General features: G+C 36.6%; 1 protein-coding gene across 1 annotated transcript in view; it reads left to right on the top strand.

The window, feature by feature from the left end:
* LOC115232457 (deoxyribonuclease gamma-like) overlaps positions 1-20,844 on the top strand; it is a 105,773-nt gene that overhangs the window by 63,665 nt on the left and 21,264 nt on the right. The window contains exon 3 of the mRNA XM_029802338.2: positions 8,476-8,544. Coding sequence (XP_029658198.1) covers positions 8,476-8,544 — 69 coding nt within the window. The remainder of the gene's footprint in view (positions 1-8,475; positions 8,545-20,844) is intronic.

The following is a 20,844-nucleotide window of genomic DNA, read 5'->3' as shown; positions in this document are numbered from 1 at the left end:
GAGGTAGTTGGCAACATAACTGCTTTTTAAACTGCTCCCTACTATCCAATAGTCCCCTAACACCTCTTTACATATAGACTTATTGGCTGTTAGATTAAATGCTTGGTATTTTATTATTATTATTATTATTATTATTATTATTATTATTATTATGGCTTATAGAATCTAGGTCTGTCACGTTCCAGTCCAACTGCAGAGCCATATGGCTGGCACTGCAAATGTGTTAATGGGACAAATTGTATTCTTGCTATGCAGATGAGTTTAGCTTGTTTTTATTATTTCTTTATTTTTATTCTGCCAAAATATTCTGTTCATATTCACACTCTTACACACACACACACACACACACACACACAACTTTACTTCCCTCTATGCTCAAGTATTTCTTTTGGATACAATCGAGAATACGTTTTTGCTCGCACGCGTGTGTGTGTATGTATGTGTGTAATAGTAAAACCGCCCGATTCATGAAAAATTTCCCGTTTGGGAATAGTAATTGAGATTACCGTGAAACCTCATCAATGATTGTGAAGCTTAATAGTGACTTTCAATGCTTTATTGCGGGAGGTCCAATCCTAGACAGGCAATATGATCATTCTTTGTGCTATTGTGTTACTGATAAATACAACATTGTCAAGTTGGCAGGATCAGAGAGAGTGCCCTTCTTAGAGATGACACACGGTGGAAGCTGTGGTATGATAAATATGAGAGTTTTTGAATCTGCTAAATATAGGAGTAGATTTCTATATAGGGAGAAAGATTGAAGAGTTTGGCAAGAATAGAAGGGCTTACTCTAGAGAGAATTGTTTGAAGACAATGAAAAGGTCATTTATAAGTTGACAGCATTGTTGACTTGGAGCGATTGACAGTGTGCTCGCATTTGAGGTGTTTATGAACGTGGGTGTGATACTATTGAAGTGTGAAATGCAGTCTTGTCGAGTGTGTGCACTAAGCAACTGAAAGCAAAGCGTGAATCAAATTTAGAAGCGTTCTTCGCAATACTGCTTAAGGAACCATTTTAGTTGAGAAGTAATAGATCAATTGATAATGCAAGGCGTTAGAATTGTTCATAACTAAAGATCAAAAGGGCTGGCAGGAATTCGACGGGGACAAAGGTATCTATTTCTTTACTACCCACAAGAGGCTAAACACAGAAGGGACAACCAATGACAGACAAACGGATTAAGTCGATTACATCGACCCCAGTGCGTAACCGGTACTTAATTTATCGACTCCGAAAGGATGAAAGGCAAAGTCGACCTCGGCGGAATTTGAACTCAGAACATAAAGACAGACGAAATACCTATTTCTTTACTACCCACAAGGGGCTACACGCAGAGGGGACAAACAAGGACAGACAAACGGATTAAGTCGATTACATCGACCCCAGTGCGTAACTGGTACTTATTTAATCGACCCCGAAAGGATGAAAGGCAAAGTCGACCTCCGCGGAATTTGAACTCAGAACGTAGCGGCAGGCGAAATACTGCTAAGGATTTCGCCCAGTGCGTTAATGATTCTGCCAGCTCACCGCCTTGAACTTGGCACAAAGATATCTTTTGCTTTACGGGTGGTAGTTATGCAGGATTTGAGGCGGTGAGTGAAGTCTTTCCAGTCAGTGAAGGTAGTGATATTCTCTAAGTTTGTTGATTATATTCTTCTCCTGTACTACTGTAGTGTGGTTGCGTATGAATCAATAACTTCGTAAAATGGGCTTTGGCTGCGTGAGCGATGTAAAAGGACTGGCTTAAGAGGATGGTTTCGTTTGTCGTTTTGGCAATCTCAGATTACTCGTTGGTCAAGCGAAAAGCACATTTACTACCGATAATTGTTTGCGTGGAACTGAGAAGAATTCCGACCAGTTAGCTGACTTGAAGTGCCATAAAGTTCGGGACGCCAGTACGAGGTGGTATCAAAAGGTTCCTGGATTAGCTGTGTTTAATAAAAAAAACTTATTTGCGTAAGTTTTAACATCTCCTTCGAAATAGACACCGTTCGCAGCGTTCCTGCCACTTTTGGAATCCGGCCAGGAAGTCATTTTCCATAAGCGAGTCGAGGACCTTCTTCGATTCGTTCTGGATCTCGACAACTGTGTTAAAACGGCGACCTTTGAGCTGCATTTTCATTTGGGGAAGATATGGAAGTCCGTAGGTGCTAAATCTGGTAAATAGGGCAGGTGCGGAAGCGATACCATATTGTTTTTGGCAAGAAACTCACGAGTGAGGAGAGATCGGTGACAGGGTGTGCATTGTCGTCATAAGGAATGCAATTCTTCGCACTCCACAGATCCGGTCGCTTTTGCCAAATGTCCCCCCTCAGACACTTCAAAACGTCGTAGTAGAACTCTCAATTGACGGTCTGGCCCTGGGGAACAAATTCTCGATGCACAATCGTCCTGCCATAAGCGTCACCGGGGCATGACTTCCAGATCGCTCTTCGTCTTCCAGGGACGTTCTGCCACTCGATACATTGTGTGCAACCCATTGCCTAGTCGCCATAATCTTGCCGAAGCATGCTCAATGTCTCTGTAGCAGACTTCCCAAGTTTAACGCAAAATTTCACGTTGGCTCTTTGTTCTTGTCCATGACAAAATCGCAGACTACAGCAGACACGTGATCGCAAAAACATAAATTTCACAACTTGCAAAGTAAACACTACGATGTCCACTCGCCACAGACGCTGGTTGTTCAATAAAGACTGGGTTTAATTATAAAAAAGGATGAAGTGTATTTGAAGTGGAAATGTGTCTCGTTCAGGAATACGAATAGCGGGTGATACAAACTGTTGCAGAGAGTAAAGTAGGGTAAAATATTCGGCTTCCGCGGTAGCAAAGTTTGTAGTGCAAGAGGCAAGTGGAATTGTAAACATTGAAGTCATTGCGAGTGTATTCCTCTGTGTGTGTGTGTGTGTGTGTGTGTGTCTGTGTGTCTGTGTGTGTGTGTGCGCGTGTGTGTGTGTGTGTTTGCGTGCGTGCGTGCGTGCGTGCGTGTGCACGTGCTCCAGCGCTTGTCTAAATATTAGGATTTCACTGAGAAATTTGTTAAGAATTCTTTGACATTATGCATAGTGCTTTTGCTAGATTTATTTTTGTTGTAAATTTTAAAGGCACTAAAGCTGAATTAATTTATAGCCCTTGATGTTATGCAATGATAAATGGTGTCGTAGACAAAACAACTTTTTCTTATTTGTAACGGTTTTAGGAATGGTGATAAAAGAACTGATAAAAGGTGAAACACAGAAAAACGTTTAAGAAACACTAGTCTAAACCTTTTTTCTGTCATATATCAGTACATGTCTACATTCCTTCTTAATAAAAATTCCAGATTGTATTCTATCCCTGAGAGAAAGAGACTTCTTTTAATTTAATCGTGACACAATCTGCTTGAATAAATGGTCGGAATCTATCGCAAGAGTTCATTCAGAAGGGATGGAGCGTAGAGGTTATCTCTTATTTTACTCCCTTTGGAATTTTGATAATTATTTTTGAGATAAATTTTCATTCTTGCAGATTTTCAATTATTCTGTCAAACAGGCTTATATTTCTGGTGTCATTCTGTCAGAATTCGGTCGACACCAACATAGTTTAGTTGTAAAAAGTGATGTCATTGTACTTCTTATGGTGTCTTGTAACATATATATTACAAAGTATATATGCTAAACTATTATTACATGGTAAATTGAAAGTGCGGAATTTTACTCATTAAAATTCAGTCAAAAAAAGTGTAAAAGTGTAAAAAAAATAATTCTTGTAGTAGAAAGGAATATTATGGCAAATTTAAAAGTAGGAGGTAGCACTGGATGAATTCTTGACTAAACACTTTGCTATATTTAGTTACATACCACTATCTTCTGAGTTCAAAATCTCGCATGGATCGTCTTTCATTCTTCCGGGGTTGATAAAATTAGTAGATTTATTGGACTATAACCTTCTCCAAAAGAAAGAAAAAAAGAATAAATTGTATGTCTTTGTGAAATGCTAAACGTCAAATTACCGTTAACGTGTTGATATTAAGCTGTAGAGACCAAGGTCGACTTTGCCTTTCATCCTTTCGGGGTCGATAAAATAAGTACCAGTTGAACACTGGGGTCGATGTAATCGACTTATACCCACCTCTCCCAAGCTACCCTTGTAGCAAAAATTTGAAGTGATATTAGGTTGTAGAGAAAGGTGGCGAGCTGGCAGAATCGTTAGCACGCCGGGCGAAATGCTTTGTGGTATTTCGTCCGCCGCTGCGGTCTGAGTTCAAATTCCGCCGAGGTCGACTTTACCTTTCATCCTTTCGGGGTCGATAAATTAAGTACCAGTTACGCACTGGGTCGATGTAATCGACTTAATCCGTTTGTCTGTCCTTGTTTGTCCTCTCTGCCTTGTGGGCAGTAAAGAAATAGGTATTTCGTGTGCCGCTACGTTCTGAGTTCAAATTCCGCCGAGGTCGACTTTGCTTTTCATCCTTTCGGGGCCGATAAATTAAGTATCAGTGAAATACGGGTCAATGTAATCGACTAGTCTCCTCCCCCGATTTCAGACCTTGTGCCAAAAGTAGAAAGGACATTAAGCTGTAGAGAATTGGACTGTTTTAATCCCAGCTGAAAACCGTTTTATATTGTTTACATTGATAGTGGTTCTCATATAAAGCACATTAAAGGAGTATCGCGGTGCATCGTGGAGTTTCAAAAATGTAATTTAAGTCTTTAGAAAAATCTGGATTTATATGGCCGAGCTTCTGGAAAAACGAATTACTCATAGTTATGTTAGACACAGACGTGATTAATGAAACAAAGTAAACGATAGTTTCTTAGTTGGTGGCAGGGCGGCGTGTGTATGTGTGATTATTAATTTAAAACATATTAGAAAGAAAAATTTCCCCATGTGAAATGCGCCATATTTTTCATATGGAGTGTTCCAGTGATTTTGTCGAGAGCTTGCTTATTTTGTGCGTTTGCTGAAGATCATCGTTGTGTAGTTGATCGTTAGAAGGAAGATCACTGTGTCCTTAAATTGAATGAAAGATCAGGCTGGCTACTATTATTATAAATAAAACAAACTCACAAACGTTCAACCATATTTTATTGATAGAAAACTGTGCATATAAATACGCAAATTATTACAGATTCACTGGTTATCAGAATAATAAATAGGAAATAATTTACTGCGTTGGCTTAGAGATTTGCTATCTGGAAGAGAAAAATACAGATACAAATACCACCACATATTGTTAAAGCTAGGAAAAGGAAACCGTGATGTCTTGTCTGAAGGCTAGCTGTGGTCTGCTGTGACCTAAGGGCGCAAAACTAGAATATTCGAGAAAACTATATCACGTCACAGCTTCACTCTGATTGGTTGATTTTATTGATAGAAAACACTACATATCAATCACGTTAAACTGTGGTAGCATACTCATGATCGGAAATATAATTTTGTTGTCAGGGTTCGAATCCTTACAATATATTTTTTCCATCGTGTCACGAACTCAAAATGTTTAAGAACTAACGTCTCTGTGTAGACGTTCGGTTTATTCGAAAGAACAGCCAAATCTCTCTCAAATTTTTTCTTCTATATTCAAAATGGGAAGAGGGGTGCGTAACTTAGATAGTATAACCATGGATATGTAGTACACAGTCTTTGAAAGATAAAATAAGTCCGAATGATCACAAATTCAACTCTGGATATTTGATCGTAGCTCTGCTGGATCGTAATTGACCGAGGGCTAAACAACCACATGAATGTATAAATACTTGAAAATTATTGTGTAATAGCTCTGCACTAGAATACACGGCCGACAAAACAAAATTGACCACCGACAATGAAAGGTCAAGAGAAGTGATTACCCTTTGACAGATAGCTTTTGATTGTGAATGTTTAAGCAATTGACTTTTTCATACTTGTACTAAAGATGAATAAATATTTATTCAATGCTACTGATATAGGAACACATTAACTACAAGAGATACTTATTGTAAATAGTACTTTAATACTCTATCGCCTTCAGTCTTTGGTTGTTGCTATTTTATAGTAATGACTGTGTAATTTAAATCTATTGCCTATGATTAGTACTATCAAGTTAACCCTATAAAACTCATAACAACAGTATTAATGGACTTTACAATTGACTAAATGGAGTATACATTTAAATGAAGTACATAGTTAAATGGTAGTTAACATTTAGTAAGCAAAGTAAAGATTTTATTAATTGAAATTACTCTCATAATAAAGAGGAAAAGCGTTAGATTTCGTTGTTAACTCTTGTGAAGAAAAGTAAGTGAAACAATTCCGAAATCTCAATTAATAGTTGAATGAAGACGTGTAGTGAGGTGTGGATCTGACCATTGGTCCTACAGAGACAATTCCGGACGTATTTAGATGTTATTAGCCCTCCTCAGCGAGAGACAATCTTACCATACTTTCCAGATCCCATACGAATTCAGAGAATAATAAATACTTTGACGGAAAACATCTGTTAGAAAAACGACTGGAGAAATTTTCTTCTACACGGAGAACTTATATTTAATGGTTAACGTGCTTAATACAACGAGCCACTTACATTCGTAATGAAAAACAGTCATTAGCTTTAATGAGTATAATTATTAATTATTTTTTCTCCAAAAAAGGCGTATTATTTTTTTTTATCTCTGAAAATGAAATATTTAATCAATTCCATCATTATAGTAATTTAAATTACTATAATTTAAATTTTGCATAAGATTATAATATTTTAGATAAATGATTGATTGGTATAAAGTTGAATTCAATAGTCCTAAATTAGATGAAAGATTTTCGATATTCATCAGTTTGGTTTTCAATCCATATCAGGGGTTTTAATCTTGCATGTGCACTTAGTACCAGACTGAGTTCGAATCCTAAAACTTTCTTCCTAAAGACTTAAGGGTAATAATATTGTTATTTATTGTTCCAATGATGGATGTAATGTTGCAAGATTCACTGTAAAGGTGGCGAGCTGGCAGAAACGTTAGCACGCCGGGCGAAATGCGCAGCCGTATTTCGTCTGCCGTTACGTTCTGAGCTCAAATTCTGCCGAGGTCGACTTTGCCTTTCATCCTTTCGGGGTTGATAAATTAAGTACCAGTTACGCACTGGGGTCGATGTAATTGACTTAATCCATTTGTCTGTCCTTGTTTGTCCCCTCTATGTTTCGCCCCTTGTGGGCAATAAAGAAATAAATATTGTTATTTATTGTTCCACTGATGGATGTAGTGTTGCAAGATTCACAGTAAAGGTGGTGAACTGGCAGAGTCGGTAGTGCATTGATTAAAATGCCGAGAAGAGAATCTGTTTCGAATCTCTGTGTTCTGTGTTCAAATCTCGCCGAAATCATCATTGTTTTTCATCATTTCGGAGTCGATAAAAAAATGTCCAATTAAGAAGATCAGATTGGCAGAACTGTTAGAGCATCTGGCAGGATATCTTGAAGTATTTGTTCCGGTTCTTTGCATTCTTATAGCAACGCCTGTGATGTCTCTATGTCAGGTTCTATCGGCACTAAAGCGCCAAACTTTTCCTTGGACGACATCGGTGACAGGGAGAGGTGAAACTTAATACGCCAAGGCAGGTGCCAATCTTCCTCGAAAATCTTTGCCCGGACCTATGCAAATAGGATAAGTATATTGTTAACCTTGGTCGACGGAGGCCCTAAATTCATATTTACTTTTCAGTAACGGCAATCATACCGAGTTTATGTGAGCGTTGAACTTACTCATTAGACTACAAGCTAACGTCAACACAAAGTACTTGACGTTTTTCTTTCCAGTTTGCAGTATGATTCTTTATCAGTAGCGTAAATTTCATTTCAGATTTGCACTGTGGTTCTGAATCAGTAGTGTAAATTTCATTCCATAACAGTATCGTTTGCTTTCTCGCACTATATATATAATTAGCCGTTCATGACATAGATGCTTCTCCTCTCATTTAGCCTTTCTGAGCTTCCATAAATGACCATTTCTATTTCTTGCAGGCGTAATGTATCTAAGATTACATTATCCAAAGTATCTTTGGTTTCGAAGATGATGTGTGATTTGGGGTGACTGATTGCTATTTTCAGCAGATCAAATGACCACATGAACGTTCTCACCAAGTGTCACTATGTTGTACTGAGTGACAGTGTTGCCACCCAGTCATGGACACAGATTGCTGGTAGTTGCTGTTATTGTTGTTGTTTAACCTTTGATCATACAGAAGATCAAAAGAGTTCCGTTCGTACACATTCGTCTTTTTGCATATCTAGAATAATGGTATTTAAAGTCTACTTCCTGCTTTAAGATATGATTTAAAGGAACTTAGCTGCAATCTTTTTGTAGAAGAAGCAACCACGCGCAGACTCCTTCGGTGTCACACCATCGATACAGATTTTCAAATGGAGTTGACCGTTATCAGATTTTTAGATTGATTCTACAAAACCTAACCAGTTATAAAATTATTCTACGACTAACAGTCATCCATTAATATTTTTTCTTTTTCAGAGAAAACTTTGGCTACAAACTCAGTAAACCTCTTGGAGACGATAAAGAACAATATGGCTTCCTTTACAGGTAAACTATCCAAAATTCAGTTTCTCAATGATATTAGTCAACATTGGAAAAGTTAACTTCATATTTTTACTTTTTTTTTTGTTTTTTGTTTCAGTCTCTTTTTTTTTTTAGTCATACTCTTAACTCATCTATTTATATTTCTAACACGATGAACAAGGGTTAATGATAAGGATACTGATTTTATAATTGTCTAATCAATAGTTTGGAAATTGAATAAATAGGTGATGTTGGAGCAGTGTTTAACCTTTCATTTTTTAGTGGTGTGTGTGTGTGTGTGGTGTGTGTGTGTGTGTGTGTGTGTGTGTGTGTCCCTTCACCAGTTACTGTTCTGTTTTCTATACATTTCAACCGTACATACATATATACATACATACATTCATACATACATACATACATACATACATACATACATACATACATACATACATACATACATACATACACATATACATACATACATATATGCATCGTTCCATCACTAATTTATACATGCTTTCAACGTACCCTACATCTCAACAGCCACGAACTCAAACTTCCCAAATTAAAGAGTTGAGCAGATCTGTGATCAAAGGTGTCCCAATTGTAACTACCTTATCTTTTTTTACGTATGAAAAACATTTTCCAGTATTGTCCTTTTATAATGATAGAGAGTAGTTTGAAGGATATTTGACTGCTAGTTCTAACAGATCGAGTGTCCATATATAGAGGAACCCTCTTTAGCTCATGTAGCTCCAGTCGTCGTATAATGCGTAATGAGCAAATGAATTTGCTTAGGCCCAATCCTCTTCCACAATCGAATTTGCAGGCGCGTCGAACGTGATGTATAATAAACTCTAAGAATTGTAATCGGGTCGAGGATTCAGGTTGCTAAAATATACTGTTAACATGTTACAACATTCAGATTTTATATGTGCTACAAATTCATTAAAAAAAGATCCTTGAATAACTGCAGGTCGTTGAGATTCAGCAGCACGTTTACATACGTACCAGAGGTATAACTCATTTATTATTGACTAGCAGTATCCCCCGGCGTTGCTCGGGTTTGTAAGGGAAATAACTATATAAGCATTTTTAGAGATGTAAAGTATAATAGCCATCTCAATATGGCTAACCACAAAGGGGGGGGGTTACTGTAACTTTTTACGTTCTGAGATTTAATAATAAATTTTTAGAGAGTTACTTCCCTTATATATGCCAAAAATGCATTAAAAATGGGGAAAATTGATGGTAATTTTTTTTTTTAATCGTAGACTCATCGTAGACGCGCGTTAATACCCAAAAGGGCTCGATATGAATCACGACTATAAGATACCCGGTTTTGGTTAAACTGCACCGCAAAATGTCGGAGTAGTTAGGAATCTAAATCGTAGGAGACAGACAGCACACAACCTCACTTTTATATATAAAGATTTAACCTCTTGACATGGTGTGAGAGGGGGTGGTCGCCTTTCTAATATATTTCTTATGAATTAAATTCATTGATAAGTCCCCAACTTATGAGGTTCCCCGTTAGCTCATTGGAATTTTTACGTGGCATTACGAGGAAGCTGGTCGACTGCTTAACACTACACCTTATTCTCATTGATTGATATAATGCGACGACACAAATTTTGAAAAAAATCGATGATTATAGTTTAAATGCCTTTGATCATTGGCTCACTTAATGAAGGCCAACCTGGAGTTACAACCCTTGACAAAATTTATGGAATCACTACACGTAGGAGATGTTCGTTCAGTTTTTGTTTTCTTTTTACTTTGTAGCAAATAGGCAAAATCACGTACAAGACACAAAACAACTTTTGTTTATTAACTTAACATTCTAGTTCCGAGAATATACTTCAAACAAATTAAAGTATTTTAATTAATGGTTTATTTTCTCCAAGACCGTGCTGAGATAAAAACAATGGAATTACCATAAGATTTGCATTTCTAAAATAAATACCAGCACAAATCACAAAGTGCAAATTAATTTATAGTTAAAATAGAGTGCTTGCAGATTTTAACGAGTTATTGGACTCGAAATGTTGATTGAAAAGAAACAAGGACCCTGAAAATCCAATACGGTGGGTGGTAAAAAAATGTTGTCTGTTCCCTGTTAATTTTTTTAGTGTGGGTGGTCACTAATTTAGCGTGAGTGTTCTGTGATTCAATGTATGAAGAGTATTCGTGAGAGAGTCCATTCCAGTGTGCTTTTGATAAGCGTGTATAAAGACTGCCAGAAGGCAGCTCATTTGCAACGAAACATTGAAAACTTTATTTTAATAAAACGAATGCTGGCAAGTTGTAACAATGATTAAACTGCAGGTTTATGCGAATCATCAACATGTGTATGCGAGACAGGAAAAATCCCATGACTTACTTCTTGCACAGAAGTGTTATGTAGAAGCCGTTGTAAGCTAATAAGAACAAGAATGTACCGCTCATTTTGAAGCAGAGTTGTAGCTGATATCATTCAAGTGAGTTGTGTGAAATTGGTGGTGAACACAAAAATTGTTGCATGTCAAAGAGATATTACTTCTAGGCCGTCTATTCACCAACTGACTTGAAACTGCCGCTTCACTGCTAAGGCAGATCACTGCCGTTTGTATTTAAACAGATCCAGCCCTGAACTATGCCACAACAACAAAATAGATCTTTCCTGACTCACTACAGTTTTATATAAAATTTGATGCATGTATAAATAAAATGGGACAATTATAAAAGGAAAATATACAGGTTCACCATAAAAACGTCAAAGTGTTAGAATAGAAAACTCAAGGCAATATGCCTGGAAGATAAATAAAATGCAAAGACGCATCATATATCTCATTCCATGCTTAGTGTCCTAAGTCCATCAGTGGTCACAGTACCACAATCCTCCATCAAAGTTTTTCTCGTGTGTTTTTAAGGACTCCTACGGTTCAATTTTCTCTGGCTCACTTTTAAGATGATGCTTTGACTGGCTGACAATTCCATGTGCTGAATTAATGTTAAGCCCTTTTATAATTCATTATCAATAATTATAAATAAAAACAATTTTACGAAAGTTTCTTTCACTTAATTATTCTCGTTAGATGTTGCTAGAGACTTTTGTTATTTATGGTGTTTAACGTTTAATAGGCTTTCTAATACAGTGTTGCTAATACACATGTTTGATCCAATAAATCCATCACAATATGCATCGATTAACAATAGTTAGGAATTACAAATTTTAATTTTAAGCCAGAGGATAGTCGATGATAGAAATAGAAATGCACCGTGATTAGCAATGTATATGCTCTAATTTCATATTCCTCAGAGACCGGAAAAATAAGTACCAATTATGCTAATAAGGAAGAAACGGCATTGTGCCGAACTAATATTTCACAGTTTTAAATTACGAAATATTATGCGATCAAACCCCACCGAGATAAGTACTGTTGTATATCAGAAGTAGACACCCTGCTCTGTAAATTTACGTCTTTATGTCAAGTTAAGAAACATATTAACTTGAAAGCAACAATGGTGGAGAAAACTGCAGCAGTAGAGGGAAGGAATGAATTCGGTGATTTGGGCAGAATTGGCAGAATACCTTGCAATTTTTAGTAACCGTATTTGATGGCATATAAGAAGTCCCCTTTTTGTTTTAAGAAAAAGATGCCTCAAAACCTTACCCTGCGTCCTATATACGAAATTATGTCTCCTCTTTACCTCAGTATGCGCTGCTGAAATTGGATGGTGTCTGGTATGTCCGGGTGTCTTTTATGCCATCAAATATGGTTTTTCTTTTTTACGTTCTGAGTTCAAATATCTTTAAGATTGACTTTGCTTTTCATCCTTCTGGGATCGATGAAATAAAATATTAGTCAAATATTATATACTTCTTCAAAAGTTTCCAATGTCAGAAACAAAAAAAATACCCTGAAGTACCGGGACCTGTCAGTGAACTATCCCTTCCAGCCTGTGGCGTTTGAGACGTTCGGAGGGTCTGGGTCACTGACCGCGAAGTTCTTGTCAACGTTGGCAGCTCGCCTCACCGAGGTGTCAGATGATGCCCGTGAGGGCGCTTGGTTTTCTCAACGCCTTAGGCTCGTCATTGCCTTTGGTAATGCTGCGGGCGTGCTGACTTGCTTCAGCAGGTTCTGTTAAACCTTGTGGTGTGCGACCAGTTGCTGTGATAAAAAAAATTCCCCACAAATGGTTTCAATACAGTTTTAACTGAAAAATTTGGAAGAATTAGATGAAAGTTCTCTGGTAATTTTATTTCATGTAAATAAATGTTTTTATGTTAATAATAATAAGTTCTCGATTTACATCGCTTCAGGATTGCAGAAATTTTTAGTACTTTGCAATTCTTGAAATGGTGATACACCTGGTAATGTAAAGAAGACTTGTCCTTTTTAATGGAAGATGCGTAAAAAAGCAATTATTTATGAAGCAAAGGTTACATCTCAAGCGAATTGCGGAAAAAATATCGTTACGCACAACTGCAGCGCTAAAAGCCATTTTCTAATTATACATACACCTTCATGAATGAGGAATTTCTCAGAGAAACATAGGATATATATGACTGATAGTTCGGATACTGAGTGGTTAACCACAGAAAACGTCACCCTTTGCGTGTTTTTTTCTTTTTGCCCGGCGCAGATTCTCTATAAGAAAAATTGTAATAAAACTTACATTCAATGTATATATGCATGCATGTGTGTAGCTTAAAATAATATAAATTTCACAAAATTATGCAATATATACATACACATAGAAACAGGCTCTTTCTCTATTGGAAAGAAATCTTGAAATAAAACTGAACAATGACATACATACATATATATATACATTGCCTTACATTACATACATACATAGTGTTATGATCTGTTTCTTTCGTTCAAATATCTAGTCAAGGAGCAATTGGATAATTGTGAAATGACTTGGTCGAAAGCTATGACAATTAATAGATAAAAGTATAGTTTGAGTTCAATTATTTATATTTTCTCTTATGTGGATTTAAATGGTTTGCTATATGTATATAATAAACTCGAAGGTTTGTATTTTATACGTAAGATGCTGAGTACTTTTTCTGCATTGGAAGGACGTAAGCAACTTTCCAAATTACCGGAAATATAAGAAATGCAAAAGAAAAAGAATAAATTTAGGTTAACGATTCAGCTAATTAAAATGCAAGCTTAATGAAAATTTATGGAACACTAACTGAAAGAACCAAAAGAAGATTTGGGAGGGAAAAAGTTAAGTTAAAAATATTGAAATCTTCGCTGATTACAAATTCACCAAAGAAATAAATTTAGTATAAATCTTCCGAATATCGTTAATAGCTGAATGAATTAAAGAAAAAAAGTTATTCGTCTATAATAGAGAAACGAGGTTGTGCAATCAGAATTGAAATAGAACATTTTGATCGTAAAGAAAAGCTTCAATCTAAGTAAAGATTATAAGATATTTAGTACAAACTAGAACGATAACTCCTCCATCCTGCTCTTCCCGGCCTACATCAGATAGTCTATCTTCTTTAAATACCAAAATTTTTTATCAAACGGCTGAAAATTCCGTCTGAAATTTTGCTATTAGGCTAAGATATACAGTTATTGAGAATAAGTGGCTAGCGTATAAAACTGTATATAATGGTCATAGGAAAACTGCGGCCCGTTTGACTTTCTGAGTGAAACATCGAGTTCATAAGGAAAATAACATTTATTAAAATGTTAGTTTTGTTTCATACTCTCTCTCTCTCTCTCTCTCTCTCTCTCTCTCTCTCTCTCTCTCTCTCTCTCTCACTGACTCCCTCAAAGAGGTGTGGGGAAGCTGGTGTCAAGGAAGAATAACAATTAAATATCTATCTAACCTCCCTTACTTATTAATGCCTGTTGCGCTGTGGATACAAACATTTGCCGTTGACAGTCATCCGTATAATTTTCAACATGCTTCAGAGTCAATTTAGAACCTTCCAAACATTCAAGAGCCTTGAATTGGCAGCTCTACACAGGACACGAATGAAAATTATTGATTTTATGCTTAATTTCTGTTTCCACCGCGAATAGCAATTTCTTGCGATAAATCAGCGGCTACAACTACACTCATGTATCGCGTAGCATTATACGCGTTGCGTAACGTTGTTTTATTTTGGAATTAACAAAACTTTACTTCGCTTCATTTCTAAAGCCGAATGCTTACGTTTTTGGTCTTCTATAGTGAAAATGGCTGAAGTACTTTCAACGAAAAATTACCTTGAATTTTTTCAAGAGTGCAATCCGCCTTTGATGAGCCATACCTCATGCGGCCCACTGCTCGAAAAAGATTGCCCATGTTTGATATAATATTCCTTCTTATTTTGGCACGAGGCCAGCTATTTGAGGGAAGTAGGTAAGTCGATTATATCAACTCCAGAGCTCAACTGGTCCTTATTTTATCAATCCCAAAAATGTGGAAAGCAAAGTCAACGTCAGTGCTATTTGAAGTCAGAACGTAAAACCGAAAAAAAAATACTGCTAAGTATTTTGTCCCGCAGAGTAACGATTCTACTGGCCTACCACCTTCATGTCTGATATAATATTAAATATGGTTAGATAATTATGACAACTTGCACAAAAGAGAAATATCATATAATAGTTAAACAGACTAATACTTTAAACCAACGAACAGAGATAATGTCAAAATGTTGTCACAAAAACAAATTCTACCTGACAAACTACAACAGCAATTTACGACTTTAGTTCATCAACCCGACGTAAACAAATGAGCTGACTGTAAGCTTACTACACATCATCTCACGATGCGAAATATCAACGATAATAACGTAAATATTTCAAAAAAAGAGGCTGTAGATATGGCATCTGATGAACGTTTCTCCAGAGTGAAAATTTAAGTAATGGAGAAAAACTAAATTTCAAAATAACAATAGCATTTCCCTACGAAACATATTGAATACTCTTTACTACTTTGTTTGTATTTTGTCACATGTAAATAAGAATAATATTCAACTACATCTCCCTAATAAAAGCTATTGTAAATAACAAATAGTAACCCAATCACGTGCGAATAACCCATGCAGTTATGGAAAATTCTTTTTAAACTGTTTTGTTTGTTGTTGTAATCATTGTTAGTGTTAATGTTGTTGTTGACAATACTGTCACTGTTGTTTGAAAGAGAGAAAGAAAAAAGAAAAGAAAACATATCAGCTGATCATAATTATTTCAATTTATTGTTTTTAAAATCAATGATTTTTGTTCCGTTCAAAAGAAAATTTAACATTGTTCATTTTAATTCCGCTACTTGGTCCAAGTATTTTCTCTCCACCCACGCTTTTTTTAAAGCAGTCATTGACCTACAAATGTTCAGTCTAGGCATCATCCACTTAATTTTCATCAGCTTGGGAGAACTTGCAAAGATTTGGTTCATCCCCCTCTTCTTCTTTTCGTTCACCTTCACCTATTTTTTCTCTTCCACATCCTTTTCTTTCTCCTTTTTCTTCGTCTAAATAACTTTTCAACCTGAGAAGTGAATTGGCGCAGTCGTTGGAGCGTAAAACAAAATGCCTTGCAGTATTTGTTCCAGCCTTCTACGTTCTGAGTTCAAACCCTGCCGAGCTCAATTTCATTGTTGTTAATACCTACTAAACTTTAGTTCATCTTCGCATACAAATCCAATAGTTGTTTGCTCAGTTGACGATTTGTATGACCAACTTGAAATCGTATAAAGATTTCAAAATTGAGAAGTGCTAAAATAAATACTCTAAGGGCTCATTGATCTACATACAGTATTAGATAATCTCTAATATCTTTAGACAGTTTGAACAAGCCGAAATTTCGGAGTCACTGTCAACCTTTTCATTGTAAAGGTTAATATGTACTCTACTAAAAAGTATTAAGTAATCCAAAGCTGAAGATCAGGGAAAAAGAGAACACATATGCTGAACTATTGAGGAATCTGCAGTTACTTTATCCACATTACAAGTTCAGGTTTATGCCTGTAATTATTGGGGCACTGGGATATGTAACACACTGCCTAAATCTTGAGAAATTAGGCTTCTCAGAACTAGAAAGGAGAAAGCTGATTCGAAGACTACAGATCCAAGCAAACACTGGAACTGTAAAAATCTGTAAAACTTTTCAGAAGTTTATCATTTAAGTATATATGAGCATGTTTAGATATGTAACTCAATCCATGAGAATACATACATAAAACAAAAGATATAAATCTGCACACACACATACATACATACATACATACATACATACATACATACATACATACATACATGCATACATACATACATACATACATACATACATACATACATACATACATATACATACAAACACCTTGTTGTTGATGTTGAAATTCCAATGAAGGAGCCTTGGATCTAGGTTAGAAACCGGTTATTTCTTTATTGGCAAGAAATCTTGAAATAAAACTGAATAATGACATACATATCCGACGAGCGTCCATACAGTTTCTGTCTGCCAAATTCACTCAAAAGGTATTGGTCGGACTGGGACTATAGTAGAAGACACTCACACAAGGTGCCACGCAATGAGATTGAACCCTGAAGCCTGAAGCATTCTCAACCACACAAGTATGCCTTCTCCGATAATACTAATTCTAATAGTGGGCATTGATATGGTGATTTTTCATTATAAGGAGGCATGTATTTTATAATACGCCAGCAATGTCATTAAAATTGTACAGGTTTCTAGCACCTGGCTTCAAGTGGATCCATTCATCAAATTATTGATATGGTTTGGGGGTTTTTTCCCACGTTGCTGATCAATTATGTATTTCTATTGTTCACTAAGTTGTTAAGGCTGAAGAATTTGCAGAATCGTTAACAAGTTAGATAGAAAGCCACATGGTATTTGTTTTGAATTTCTGCGTTTTGAGTTCAGATGCCGCTGAGGTCAATTTTGCTTCTCATCCTTTCGAGATCATAAAAAAAGTGCCTGCCTTACAGTATCTCTTCTAACAGCCATGCTTGCGATTTCACTGGAACTCAGCGAAAGCGGGAGCCTTTTCCCTGTACAACATCAGTGGTGCAGAGAGGAATGACTACTGTGTAAGGGAAACTGCCAGTCCTAAAAACAAAACAAAGCAAGGCTTACACAGGTGTGGATGTGTGATTAAGAAGCTTGCTTCCCATCTATATGGCCATGAGTTCAGTCTCACTGCACGGTACTTTGGGAAAGTGTCTTCTACTATAGCCTCAGACCGACCAAAACTTTGTGAGTGGATTTGGTAGACGGAAACCGAATGAAGCCCGTCGTGTGCGCATGTATATGTATATCAATGTGTGCTTCTGTTTGTCCTCTACCACTGCTTGATAACCTGCGTTGGTTTGTTTACGCCCTGTAACTTATCGGTCCGGCAAAAGAGACTTTAAAATAAGTGCCAAGTCATTGGGTTCGATTTGTTCGATTAAACCTTTTAAGGCAAGGCCTCAGTATGGCCACAGTCCAGTGAATGAAATAAGTAATGAATAAAAGATATAGATGCAGCCACTTAGTCAACCTTGACCGACAGTGGAGGCACATGGCCTAGTAGTTAGAGCAGCGGACTCGCGGTCGAGGGATCGAGGGTTCGAATCTCAGACCGGGCGATGTGTGTGTTTATGAGTGAAACGCCTAAACTCCACGCGACTCCGGCAGAAGGTAATGGCGAACTTCTGCTGACTCTTTCACCACAACTTTCTCTCACTCTTTCCTCCTGCATCTAGCAGCTAACCTGCGACGGACCGGTGTCCCGTCCAGGTGGAGAACCTATATGCCAAGAAGCCGGGAAACCGGCCCTTATGAGCCAGGTATGGCTCGAGAAGGAACTATAGAAATTGATGTTGTCTTTTAACCCAATCTTAAAATCTGATTCTTTTATTCTAATTCCATTGACATCGAGGATGCATTATACAAACATTGTTGAGCAGACTTGTGATCAAAATCATTCCATCTGTAACAAACCCATCTTTTATTCAAGCAGTGTATCTGGAACTTTATTATATTTGAAGTGATTCGAGGGATTATTTCTTATAGATAGAGCGACAGCATAAAGACTTTACTTTCTGATTCGTGGGGATTTGTAGCAGGTTGTTTGTTTATCACCAGGCGAACTTTGAGGAAGCATTCGTATCACCAAAGACGTTCCATCTATGACCGTTCCATCTTTTTCAGACTTTATCAAGTGTGTTCTTCTTAAGGCGGCGAGCTGACAGAAACGTTAGCACGCAGGGCGAAATGCTAAGCGATATTTCGTCTGCCGTTACGTTCTGAGTTCAAATTCCGCCAAGTTCGACTTTGCCTTTCATCCTTTCGGGGTCGATAAATTAAGTACCAGTTACGCACTGGGGTCGATGTAATCGACTTAATCCCTTTGTCTGTCCTTGTTTGTCCCCTTTATGTTTGGCCCCTTGTGGGCAATAAAGAAATAAGTGTGTTCTTCACTTTTCTAATACTATGGGGTGCAAATATGGGAAGGTTTAGCAGTTATTACTAGGAGATTGAGTGACATCATTGAAGCTTCCTCTTGACAAGGGGTTTATTTCTGCTGGGCAAATATCTCCAATGACAAGAACCTTGAACAAATAGCCAAACTTATTAAATATGTGAAATATGGTCAAGGAAAAGTATTGATCGATGAAATGAAGGCATTCACTCTGGTTAATGGTAATCCAAAATTATTGATCTGAACTCAAAATTCTTTTGAAACTTTGAATTTAAAACAAAACAAAAAATGCTTTATTAGTAACGCTAAGAATGGCTTCGAAGTAATTAAGTCGAAATTCAATTTCTTGAGTAAAAATCCTATTTCTGCATTAATTATTTATTAGTTAGCACGGAATTTTGATTATCCAAGCATGTATTTTCACTAATTCCAAAATTGAAATTGAATAGTGTGTTCTTAATTGACATATGACTGAACTCCTTTTCAGAAGGAAATATCATATTGCATATTCATGTAGAGAGAGAGAGAGAGAGAGAGAGAGAGAGAGAGAGAGAGAGAGAGAGAAAGTCGGTGGTGACAAATGATTTAAGACCCTCTGTTATATTTCACTTTAAGTATGTTATGTTGAGTTTGGAGATTAGCCAAAGAAGTATCTTTTCAAGCAGAAAAAAAGCGGGGAGTTTTTAAGTAACCTTTTAAACATTTCCTGTTGAATTTGTATTCTTTTTTTATGTATAATTATTATTGTGTGTATAAATATACAGTGGAATTCGTTAATTTCATGTGCTATCATTTATATGTATGTGTTGCGTTTGTGGACGCTTATAAAAATAAAAATGTATGTGAATAATTTCCTGCTCGTATACTTGTAATTATTATGTATACCATGTATGTTTATAATGTATATGTAGTGAATCGTGCATGCATGAAGTGGATTCGATCCATCATAGCCAAATGTAAATTAACACTGCGACAGAACTTTTCCCACGATGGAACAATGGTTTTTCTCTGACAGCAGTTTTTACGTTTTCCAGATGCCTTTAGCTAGGCCGAAATAATGTCTTCACTACTTGACCCTTTCTAACTTCTTCTACTTCACCAAAAGCTAGCATAGAGATAACAAGATCACCAACTAAATCTATTGTTCTCAATGATATATCTATCCTTCTAGATAGTTATATAAGCCAGCACATCCCAAGCAAAAATCAGTTGGTCACTGAGGTGATAACTCAGTGAGAACGAAGTCTGGCTGACCAGCTAGAACTTTGGTCAGAGGGAGAAATGAAGTTTACTGTCAGCAACGTCCGACACCCTACAACTCTCACTAGCTCTAATTATGTTCTCTTACAACATCATTCTATTTGACTCAGCAATTACTACTAAACAATGAAGAGGACACATACACAAACTTTACTTCGCATGCTTTTGGATGTATCAAAACCTGCCCGCCGAGGCAAGGTATTGTAACGTAACGGTAAATAAATTACTTTCTTTAAACTTCATGCATTGTTCATCTTTCACATCTTACGACATACAGTTATAACAACAAATAATTATCGTCACAACTGTTGCTAACTACGACAATTCTTAATATTGTTTACAAATCGATTTCGACCGTTACAATTGTTTACAGATCCAAAATTCTGCCGTTACATATATATCCATGTAACCATGCATCTGCATCCGAATTTCACTTACTTATCTGGACATGATACGATTGTAAACACATATGCAAGTATATTGATTCAAGCAGTTTTAATCACAAATATTTAATCTAATCATAGGTAATGTCTGAATTTCATAAATTCTGTCACTCCCTATCTAAATTCTTAAACTGTAGATGTTTTCTGTTAATACACAAGTCCCTTTTAAACCACTTTTCTGCATGTTAGGATACATACA

The sequence above is a fragment of the Octopus sinensis genome, linkage group LG2 (assembly GCF_006345805.1).
Source record: "Octopus sinensis linkage group LG2, ASM634580v1, whole genome shotgun sequence".
In the NCBI taxonomy this organism is placed as follows: domain Eukaryota; kingdom Metazoa; phylum Mollusca; class Cephalopoda; order Octopoda; family Octopodidae; genus Octopus; species Octopus sinensis.
Note: the sequence above shows the minus strand (reverse complement) of the source record. Positions and strands in the feature narration are given on the sequence as shown.